The sequence below is a fragment of the Oncorhynchus gorbuscha genome, linkage group LG01, assembly GCF_021184085.1.
Source record: "Oncorhynchus gorbuscha isolate QuinsamMale2020 ecotype Even-year linkage group LG01, OgorEven_v1.0, whole genome shotgun sequence".
NCBI lineage: Eukaryota > Metazoa > Chordata > Actinopteri > Salmoniformes > Salmonidae > Oncorhynchus > Oncorhynchus gorbuscha.
Window position 1 is genome coordinate 39,680,114 of NC_060173.1, and position 12,004 is coordinate 39,692,117.

Consider the following 12,004-nt stretch of genomic DNA (forward strand, 5'->3'; position numbering starts at 1 on the left):
TCTCTCTCCTCTCTCTCAGCAGCACACATGCAGGAAGGCGTGCAATGCAATCAGGTTTACAGTGGAACACACAGCGTCTAACAAATGGCCTGCTCTTGTTTAATGCATGTATCCTGTATTCTGCCCTCTACCTGGGGTGGTCCAGAGGCCCAGTCTTGCCCAGGTCGATCCGGGTCAGACACAGAGCACAGGTCAGTCAAGGTCAGCGCACTGAGCTCCACTCTCAGCCTGGCCTTGAAGCCGCGACCCTGTGACCCTGGGGTCAGGAGTCCAGTGCCGACTTTTAACCCAGAGTGAGGGGCTTTAATAATTCAGCCTTCTGCCAGAGTACAGTGCGTTCACTTCTCTAATGGAGGTGACTGAGGTGGAGGGAGGAGCTTTGGGTAAGGAGGAACTCTGCTAGCAGACAGGGGGCAGTACTGGGCTAGTGGGCTCTGCTCTGTTGCTGGGCTGGGCTGGTGTAAGGTTCTGTATTGCTGGGCTGGGTAGGGCTAGTGTAAGGTTCTGTGTGTCAGGTTGGCAGGGTGTTAGGTTCAGTCAGACTGACATGGGCAGGCAGTGTCAGGTGTAACGCTGTAGAGCAGCCTGTGAGTTCTGATTCCTGAGCTGCAACACAGACCCAAGGCCTGGTGCCAACTTATGAAAAGACACTGCTTTATACTCCTCTTCCTCTATTTTGTGTCTGTCTCACAGCTGTCTACAGGGTTTAAGTCAGAGTATTTTAAAAGAGGTCAAAATAAGTGTGTATGTTCTTCACTAACAGAGGTCTTCACTGCTTCACAAGTAGTTTAGTGTAAAGAGGCCCAATGTGGTCTAACAAACTGTTGTGGTCTAACAAACTATATGTTACACCAACAAAATGGAAAAGAGATGAGAATAGGTACAACACTAACAATACTTGACTGACATTAAAATATGCAAATACAATATGCATATGGATAAGTGAGCTAATTAAATATACACGGAGTGTAAAAACATTAGGAACACCTGCTCTTTTACTGTAGCTTTATGAAATCCAAGTCACCTCAGGCCACCGTCGTAAATCCTCAATGAGACACATTTCTTATTTTATTTGTATTTCTTTGACCCCTTTTTCTCTCCAATTTTGTGATATCCAATTGGTAGTTACAGTCATGTCCCATCGCTGCAACTCCCGTACGGACTCGGGAGAGGCGAAGGTCGAGAGCCATGCGACCCTGCCGAGCCACACTTCTTCTTGATACACTGCTCGCTTAACCTGGAAGCCAGCCACACCAATGTGTCGGAGGAAAGATCGTCCAACTGGCGACCGTGTCAACGTGTATGCGCCCGGCCCGCCACAGGAGTCGCTAGAGAGAGATGGGACAAGAACATCCCGGCCAGCCAAATCCTCCCCTAACCCGAACGACACTGGGAAAATTGTGCGCCTCCTCATGGGTCTCCTAGTTGCGGCCGGCTGCGACACAGCCCGGGATCGAACCCGGATCTGTAGTGACACCTCTAGCACTGCTTTAGACCTCTGCGCCACTCGGGAGGCCAAGATAAGAGACATTTCTGATGTTGATTTGGTAACAAAGGTCCTGTAGAAATACTGTGGAACACACAGACATACAACTGAGTGATGATGCCTAGTTCCAAAGTGAAAATAAGCCTTTTCTTCACTGGCTCGGGCCGGCGGATCCTCCTCCAAAGTCCAGAGGCCAGCTGCATGTGGACAAGCTGTCCTGAAGGACAGTAAGCTGATATAACATTTACTCACTACAGAAGGTCAGTTAAGTGATAGCTAAATTATAGATAGGACACAGAACCAGAGACCATCACGGTTATTTAAGAGAGATTTGAATCTAGATCTGCCTCTTTACACAAGCATCTGTCCTGGACCTAGTTTGTGTCGTCAAAGTAGTTTAGTGTAAAGAGACCCAATGTGGTCTAACAAACTGTTCTTCCAACAGCATATGTGGAACCTCCTTCAAGACCGTTGGAAAAGCACTCCAGGTGATACTGGTTGAGAGAATGCTAAGCGTGTGCAAAGCTGTCATCAAAGCAAAGGGTGGCTACTCTGAAGAATCTCAAATATAACATATATTTTGATTTGTTAAACACATTTTTGGTTACTACATGATTCCATATGTGTTATTTCATAGTTTCGATGTCTTCACTATTATTCTACAATGTAGAAAAAAGTAAAAATAAAGAAAAACCCTGGAATGAGTAGGTGTGTCTAAACTTTTGACTGGTACTGTATATAAAGGTCTAACAGTTTACAGTGCATGTCAGAGCAAAAACCAAGCCATGAAGTCAAAGGAATGGTCTGTAAAGCTCCGAGACAGGATTGTGTCAGATTGGCACAGATCTGGGGAAGGATACCAATACATTTCTGTAGAATTGAAGGTCCCCAAGAACACAGTGGCCTCCATCATTCTTAAATGGAAGAAGTTTGGAACCACCAAGACTCTTCCTAGACTTGGCCGCCCAGCCAAACTGGGCAATCGGGGGATAAGGGCCTTGGTCAGGGAGGTGACAAAGAACCCAATGGTCACTCTGAAAGGGCTCCAGAGTGCCTCTGTGGAGTTGGGAGAACCTTTCAGAAGGACAACCATCTCTGCAGCGCTCCACCAGTCAGGCCTTTACGGTAGAGTGACCAGACAGAAGCCACAGTAACAGGCACATAACAGCCTGCTTGGAGTCTGCTAAAAGGCACTGAAAGACTCTCAGACCATGAGAAACAAGATTCTCTGGTGTGATGAAACCAAGATTAAACTATTTGGCCTGAATGCCAAGCGTCACGTCTGGAGTAGAGGTAGACCAATTAATCGGAATTGCCGATTAATTAGGGCCGATTTCAAGTTTTCTTAACAATCTGACCCAATCGGTATTTTTGTGTCGGTCTCTCGATGTGCAAAACTGATAGAGACATACCCCAAGCGACTTACAGCTGTAATCGCAGCAAAAGGTGGCGCTACAAAGTATTAACTTAAGGGGGCTGAATAATTTTGCATGCCCAATTTTTCAGTTTTTGAATTGTTAGAAAAGTTTGAAATATACAATAAATGTCGTTCCACTACATGATTGTGTCCCACTTGTTGTTGATTCTTCACAAAAAAATACAGTTTTATATCTTTATGTTTTAAGCCTGAAATGTGGCAAAAGGTCGCAAAGTTCAAGGGGGCCGAATACTTTCGCAAGGCACTGTAGGTTTGGCAACACCACATCCAAGGCTAAATGGTATACAAAGGAAGACACAACCGTGATCTGCCCAACGATACCTCTCTACCAGACGAACTCAATGCGTTTTATGACAACAACATCATCATGCCAAGAATGAGGGCCGCCACCGACCCATAGGATTGGGTGATCTCACTCTCAGAGAGCGACGTGTACAAGGCCTTTAGTCAGGTCAACAGCCGCAAGGCTGCGGGACCCAACAGAATTCCAGGGCGTGTTCTCAGATCATGCGCAGAACAGCTGGCCGGCATATTCACTGTAATTTTCAACTTCCACTTGTCCCAGTCTGTAATTCGCATATGTTTTAAGATGACTACCATCATTCTTGTCCCAAAGTACTCTAAGGCTTCATGCCACAATCACTACCACCCTGTAGCACTCACTTCTGTAATCATGATGTGCTTTGAGAGGCTGGTTATGGCACAAATTAATCCACCATCCCAGCCACCCCTAGACCCACTCCAATTTGCATTACCACCCCAACAGATCCATAGATGACACAATCTCAATTTCTCTCCACACTGCCCTCACCCACCTAGATAAGAGGATTACCTATGTGAGAATGCTGTTCATTGACTACAGCTCAGCGTTCAACCCCATTGTCCCCTCCAAGCTTAGGACTCTGGATCTGAACAACTCCCTCTGCAACTGGATCCTGAACTTCCTGAACGAGCCGACACTAGGTAGTGAGGGTAGGCAACATCACCACCACCACGCTGACCCTCAACACAGGGGCCCCACAGGGATGTGTGCTTAGTCTCCTCCTGTACTCCTTGTTCACCCACGACTGCGTGGCCTCGCACGACTCCAACACCATCATCAAGTTTGCTGACGACACAAAGGTGGTAGACCTGATCATCGGCAACAATGAGTCAGCCTACAGGGAGGAGGTCAGGAAACGGGGGGGGGGGGGGGGCAGGTCGGGAGCTTCAAGTTCTACGGTGTCCAAATCATTAGACTTAAAATGATCCAAACACAAGCATACAGTCGTGAAGAAGGCGCAATAGTGCCTCTTACCCCTCGTGAGGTTGAAAAAGTTTGGCATGGCCCTCAAACCCTCAAAATGTTCTGCATTTTGACTGGCTGCACCACTGCTTGGTTTGGCAATAGCACCACCGGGCGTAGCGTTTGGGATCATTGTCATGCTGAAAGACCCAGCCACATTTCATCTTCAATGCCCTTGCTGATGGAAGGAGGTTTTCACTCAAAATCTAATGATACATGGCCCCATTCATTCTTTCCTTTACATGGATCAGTCGCACTGGTCCCTTTGCAGAAAAACAGCCCCAAAGCATGATGTTTCTACCCCCATGCTTCACAGTAGGTATGGTGTTCTTTGGATGCAACTCAGCATTCTTTGTCCTCCAAACACGAAGAGTTGAGTTTTTACCAAAAAGTTAGATTTTGGTTTCATCTGACCATATGACATTCTCCCAATCCTCTTCTGGATCATCCAAATGCTCTTTAGCAAACTTCAGACGGGCCTGGACATGTACTGGCTTAAGCAGGGGGACACGTCTGGCACTGCAGGATTTGAGTCCCTGGCGGCGTAGTGTGTTACTGATGGTAGGCTTTGTTACTTTGGTCCCAGCTCTCTGCAGGTCATTCACTAGGTCCCCCCGTGTGGTTCTGGGATTTTTGCTCACCGTTCTTGTGATCATTTTGACCCCACGGGGTGAGATCTTGCGTGGAGCCCCAGATCGAGGGAGCAAGTTGTCTTGTATGTCTTCCATTTTCTAATAATTGCTCTCACAGTTGATTTCTTCAAACCAAGCTGCTTACCTATTGCAGATTATGTCTTCCCAGCCTGGTGCAGGTCTACAATTTTGTTTCTGGTGTCCTTTGACAGCTCTTTGGTCTTGGCCATAGTGGAGTTTGGAGTGTGACTGTTTGAGGTTGTGGACACGTGTCTTTTATACTGATAACAAGTTCAAACAGGTGCTATTAATACAGGTAACGAGTGGAGGACAGATGAGCCTCTTAAAGAAGAAGTTACAGGTCTGTGAGAGCCAGAAATCTTGCTTGTTTGTAGGTGACCAAATACTTATTTTCCAACATAATTTGCAAATAAATTCATTAAAAATCCTACAATGTTATTTTCTGGATTTTTTTTCTAATTTTGTCTGTCATAGTTGAAGTGTACCTATGATGAAAATTACAGGCCTCTCTCATCTTTTTAAGTGGGAGAACTTGCACAATTGGTGGCTGACTAAATATGTTTTTGCCCCACTGTATCTACCTCCATCACTCTAGTATCCCTGTCACCTTACCCCTATAAATATCTACCTCCATCACTCTAGTATCCCTGTCACCTTACCCCTATACATATCTACCTCCATCACTCTAGTATCCCTGTCACCTTACCCCTATACATATCTACCTCCATCACTCTAGTATCCCTGTCACCTTACCCCTATACATATCTACCTCCATCACTCTAGTATCCCTGTCACCTTACCCCTATAAATATCTACCTCCATCACTCTAGTATCCCTGTCACCTTACCCCTATACATATCTACCTCCATCACTCTAGTATCCCTGTCACCTTACCCCTATACATATCTACCTCCATCACTCTAGTATCCCTGTCACCTTACCCCTATACATATCTACCTCCATCACTCTAGTATCCCTGTCACCTTACCCCTATACATATCTACCTCCATCACTCTAGTATCCCTGTCACCTTACCCCTATACATATCTACCTCCATCACTCTAGTATCCCTGTCACCTTACCCCTATACATATCTTACTCCATCACTCTAGTATCCCTGTCACCTTACCCCTATACATATCTACCTCCATCACTCCAGTATCCCTGCACATTGTATGGTGTTGGAACTGACCCTGTATATAGTATGCTTACTTACTTATTGTGTTCTTCATATTTATTATTTCTCATGTGTTTTTTTCTAGTTATACATTGTTATTGATTATTGCATTGTTGGGATTTGAGTTTACAAGAAATGCATTTCACTGTACTTGTGCATGTGATGTTAAAACTAGAAACTTAATGAAAACACAAAAGTTGCAAATCTGATGTTGAAGAGAGATCGATCTCATTAGACATATTTTACTAATGTAAATCCACCCTAACCTACTGTGCTTGAACTATGTGCAGTCAGAATCAGAAATGCCTTTATTTGCCAAATACATTTTCATGTACAGGAATTTGGCTCAGTGAAATGGTGCTGCCACAATAAACAGAATGCACAGACAATAAACAGAGTTTATAGGCAAAATATTGTTTATAGACACATAATTGACACAATCCACATACAGTATGTACACTACGAACACTGAAGCTAAAAACTACAGAAGAGGCCAAACACTGTGGCTGCCTCTCTAGTCTGTCTGATGGTAACCACACCGTACTATCTATACATGGAAGCTGTTGAATAAGAGTCATAGGAACGGGCCTGTGATGTGGACAAGGGCAAAAAAAGATGACTATCACAGTCTAGATCGCTTAGAGCCAAGGAAACTAGATCTTAAAGAGTAATGTGAGAACACACACACACACACACACAAAGCCAGTGGCCTTGAGACCAGACCAAGACGGCTGGTGAAAGTAATCAGGAAAACAGAAAGCAGGCAGAAATCCTGTTTACTTCCAGGCAAATCTGTAAAGTGGGATAAAAAGCGCAAAGAGCAGTCAGCCGTGCATGACAGATAGACATATGGCAGAGAGATACGTCCAGCTGTTTGCCTGTCCTGGGGTTACTGTAATGAGCCTTAGCCTCCATTGAGCAGACCAAAGCCTCATCAATCCAGTCCTGCCGCTAAGCCTCAACATGTCCACAAACACAGCCCTCTCATTCCAACCACTCCTCGCCTGCACCTCAACACATGTCTGCTAGGTCTACTGCCATGGACCATGAATCCCTGACATACCTCTTCTATTACTGCTGTCCCAGAATCTCTCTCACTTTGTGTCTCTCTGGATCACTGTATATTGGCAATTCCCCAGTAACGGAATTACATTGAGACTCAATTTTTTTTTCACTTTAAAATGTAAACAAACAAACAAACAAAAACAATTCATTTCAAAGTTTAAGAAACCCTACAACTATATGAACAATGACTACATTGAACTATTTACGCAATTTTAAAAAACCTGGAAAAACTGTAGATGTAAAGTTTGGTAACAGAATGATGGTAAAATCTCCATCAATCCTTGTGCATAGAGTTCTATGGTTTGTTAAACTTTGAAATCAAATGTTTTTTGTTTGATATACATTTTAAAATGAAAAATCTGAGTCTCAGTGTAATTCCGTTACCATGGAAGTGCCCATATGGCCCACTAAACTGCCCAGCCATTTAGTGACTTGGATAAAATAGGACCACAAATGCATGGGGAATCCTCTTAGAATAGTTATCCATAATCAGAGACAGAGTCAAACATGCAACTCTGGTTTTACAAGATCATGTCCCTTTCATCTCTGTGCTGTAACAGTATCATCCCTCAACCCTGAAACCTGTCAGTCCATTAACTCAACAGACGGATATAGTAAGCAACCTCTTAGATACCATTAGAGGAGTCCATGTCGTGGAATGGGTGTGAACAGCTGTGATGTTGTAATGTCCTGAAATCTGGTTTTGTGTTATTTCCAGGCCAATGTGTGGTTCAATACCACACGCTAATAGCTCTCGACTTCCCTCTCACACTACTACCCTAACCCCAATCCCAACCCTACCCTCCACATACACTGATACATCACACTACTATCCTAACCCCAATCCCTACCCTCCACATACACTGATACATCACACTACTATCCTAACCCCAATCCCTACCCTCCACATACACTGATACATCACACTACTATCCTAACCCCAATCCCTACCCTCCACATACACTGATACATCACTCTACTATCCCAATCCCTACCCTCCACATACACTGATACATCACACTACTATCCTAACCCCAATCCCTACCCTCCACATACACTGATACATCACACTACTATCCTAACCCCAATCCCTACCCTCCACATACACTGATACATCACACTACTATCCTAACCCCAATCCCTACCCTCCACATACACTGATACATCACTCTACTATCCCAATCCCTACCCTCCACATACACTGATACATCACACTACTATCCTAACCCCAATCCCTACCCTCCACATACACTGATACATCACACTACTATCCTAACCCCAATCCCTACCCTCCACATACACTGATACATCACACTACTATCCTAACCCCAATCCCTACCCTCCACATACACTGATACATCACACTACTATCCCAATCCCTACCCTCCACATACACTGATACATCACACTACTATCCCAATCCCTACCCTCCACATACACTGATACATCACACTACTATCCCAATCCCTACCCTCCACATACACTGATACATCACACTACTACTATCCCAATCCCTACCCTCCACATACACTGATACATCACACTCTTTCCTTTCTCTTTATTTATGTTTTGTTTAGTCTGATGTTTTGACTCCTGTTTTGTTCTTTTTTCTTTTTTCTTTTTAGAATTGTAAAGCAACTTTGGGTCCTTGAAGAGAGCTATATAATTCCCATGTATCATTATTACTACTACTACTACTACTAAAGCAGAGTAACAGATTAGATATTAAAACTGGTGTGAGAACCAGCTTCACATCTGGACGAAAGAAAACTCTCCATTCCCCCATTACCAAGAAAATACATTACTACATTAATGTATTAACCATTCACTCTCCCCTCCATACATCTACACACATGTATACAGTACAGTAATTAATAACATGTGCCAGTAGCAGTATCATATGTCTGGCAATAGACAAACACACCCAGGAAAATGGCTGATCATTTTCACCCTAATAGCATTCTGAATTTTGAATAGATGTAAAAACTCCCTAAACACAAGGAATCACAGTCCAGGACAAGCATAGAGCTGAACTATAGTCTTCTTTTCTCAGTAAAGCTCCCCTAAGTTTTTCGGCTTTCATGTTCCAACCGATCTCAACCCTCCATAGTGTGCAGAAACAAGACAGAGTGCTCTCCTCTGAACCCCACTTCGGGAAAAACACCAAATCAGTGATATGCATTGTACAGCTCTAAAGTCTGTATAGAATAAACAAGCCTATGACAGAATTCAAATATGAGATATATTTCATTATAGATGTGTAATACAACATAAACGCACACAGTATTACGAGGTCCATATTCCGTGGGATCCATGTCAGGTTAAAAGTATTTGGGGGTTTTGGTTCAGAAATAAAAAACAATGTAATATCATATTAGATGAGTAGCCTACTACTACAAATGTGCATTAAGTGCACATTACCTGCTTGGATCGGCCCATATTTATAAAAGGAGGACACTTTAATTTCTATGAAAATGTCTGGTGCTACAAATATATAATTCAGAATTTTATGTTGAAGCCAATGCAAGGATTATTTCTATAACAAACGGGTTTTGTCCTTTTACCCAACGTTAAAACGTTGCTATACTCAAGAGAGGAAAAAGCAAAGCGAGAGGTTCTACTCTGCCCAAAATCTGTCCACGAAAATAAGACCACAAAGTGAGGAATGTGTCGAATTTGGCCAACAACAAACATGTAATTGATCATTTACAACGTGAGGCTTATAGAAGTTTCGTAATGGTTAGGTTGTTACAACTGCACTGTTATAAGTGGACACAAATGGCATTTCGGCAATACAATATATTTTTTAAAGAATATCTGCCCCCTCATTGGCTAGAATGGTCCCACCTGATCTCGCCTCCGAACGCATGCATGCCATCTTTGAGGACATATTTTCATCGTTAGAGCGGTCACCCTACTATCTTGTCAATATAATACAAAATCTTTGCTATACTTCATCTGGACAATGACAGGTGTTATTATCATCCTCTATATAAACAGCCCATTACAGTTTTTGACGAATTATCAGCAGTGTGGCGCGCGTAATTAGGTGACAACCCTAATCTAAGTGAGGTTTAGTGTCTTTCATTAATTAAAAAAGTATTCTCCCCAGCTCATTCATTGTCTTACCAGGTGAGTACAATGTTGCAAGTTGTCGGGCCCCTGCATGCTGCGGTCCCCAACGAGGCGCCGTGCTGCGGGCAGCCGAACCGTGCTCATTCCCGTTAGGATCCTCCTCTGCCATAGACCGATGTTGAATCTCTCTCTCTGACAGTAGTACTGGCGCTGCCACCGCGATCCTCCCTTCCATTCCCCCAGTTTTAACTAAAATACATAAATCATGTATTTCTTCAAACGAAGTCAGTTATTTGATTGCTAGGTAATGTTTGTCAGTGTGGTGTTGTGATGCTCTCGGCACCGGAGCTACCCAGTAAAACCCGGAACTACAATACGGATGAACCGCCTCTGACAAAACAGACTTATAACGGCGGCTATAGTACTACGTTATTTTCGTCTGATTGAGACAAAGTTTATTTCATTCTTCAAAGACAACAGCCTAGTGTGCCTAAAACGTGCGTGTTTTAGAGCAGCGCTTTCATGTTCCGCTAATTATTGTAAACACTTGTTTTTGCATTTCTCCATGCTTGCCAGAGTGTAGGGATAGTACAGTTATGATCACAAAAAAGGTCTAAAACAAAAAGGCAATTGTTTATGCGAACGACTTAAATAGATTAGATTAGATATTTTAAAAAATCTTATATTTCCTCTGATAATGACAAAACCACCGCGATAAATACCTGGCATTGGACTTTAGTTTACGTCTGTGACTGACAGTCTCCAGCACTTCAGAGAATCAGCTGTAAAATATTGAGGATCCCTAATGTCCTGGTGCAACAGCGAAGTGAACCATGGGGCGTATTCATTACGGAAACCATGTACTGTTTAAGAACCAAAAGGAAGAAAACGGAGCAAAACGAGAGTTTCTATTGGACAAATTCATGTAGGTACATCCCGTTTCGTTCAGTTCGTTTCCGTTTAAGAAACGTTTTGCAACAGAATAGGCAGAAGGAATTCACCCCCGTAGTTCGAGATGATACGCGGGTGATGCCCATTGCCCACTGGTACCGATCAAACAGTGCACGTCAAAAACAAAGACCAGTTGGTATTTCACAAACTTTAATGATTAAAATATGACACCGCAGGCCCATATCCTCTATTCCTTTATAGAGTTTAGTTCATTCAATTGTAATTTTAAAACAGAAATTGTCCTACACCGGCGATTCCTCTTCAAAGCATCTGGTTTTCTCATGCAGACTTGTTGAAATGTAAATATATATATCTTAATTTAAATCTTTCTAGTTATCACATTACCTTAGATTGAATGAAGTAAACGGACAACATAATAGCATACATTTCTATTGGCTAGGCTGCGTCTGACAAAGTAGCCTAATGATTGTATTCAACTGCACCTGTTGTGTGTGCTGGCAGGAGTCCCCATTGAGATAGTTAGCAGATGCAACATTGTATATGTTCCATTTGGCAACTGTGTGAAATTGGGCAGCAACATTGAGGCATCTCCATTGCGAAGTAGTACATTTTCTTCTTCTACTACTTCTAAACTCAGCAAAAAAAAGAAACGTCCTCTCACTGTCAAATGCATTTATTTTCAGCAAATTGAACATGTGTAAATATTTGTATGAACATAACAAGATTCAACAACTGAGACAAACTGAACAAGTTCCGCAGACATGGGACTAACAGAAATGGAATAATGTGTCCCTGAACAAAGGGGGGGGGGTCAAAATCAAAAGTAACAGACAATATCTGGTGTGGCCACCAGCTGCATTAAGTACTGCACTGCATCTCCCCCTCGTGGACTGGACCAGATTGACCCCACTCT

The 12,004-nt window shown here is 43.1% G+C and overlaps 1 protein-coding gene across 1 annotated transcript in view; it reads right to left on the minus strand.

The window, feature by feature from the left end:
- si:ch211-212o1.2 (uncharacterized protein LOC492735 homolog) overlaps nt 1-11,008 on the minus strand; it is a 39,875-nt gene extending 28,867 nt beyond the window's left edge. Inside the window, exons 1-2 of the mRNA XM_046352409.1 lie at nt 10,902-11,008; nt 10,234-10,428 (exon numbers count right to left, since the gene is read on the minus strand). Coding sequence (XP_046208365.1) covers nt 10,234-10,428; nt 10,902-10,908 — 202 coding nt within the window. The 5' untranslated portion in view covers nt 10,909-11,008. The remainder of the gene's footprint in view (nt 1-10,233; nt 10,429-10,901) is intronic.
- Nucleotides 11,009-12,004: the final 996 nt, after the last annotated feature.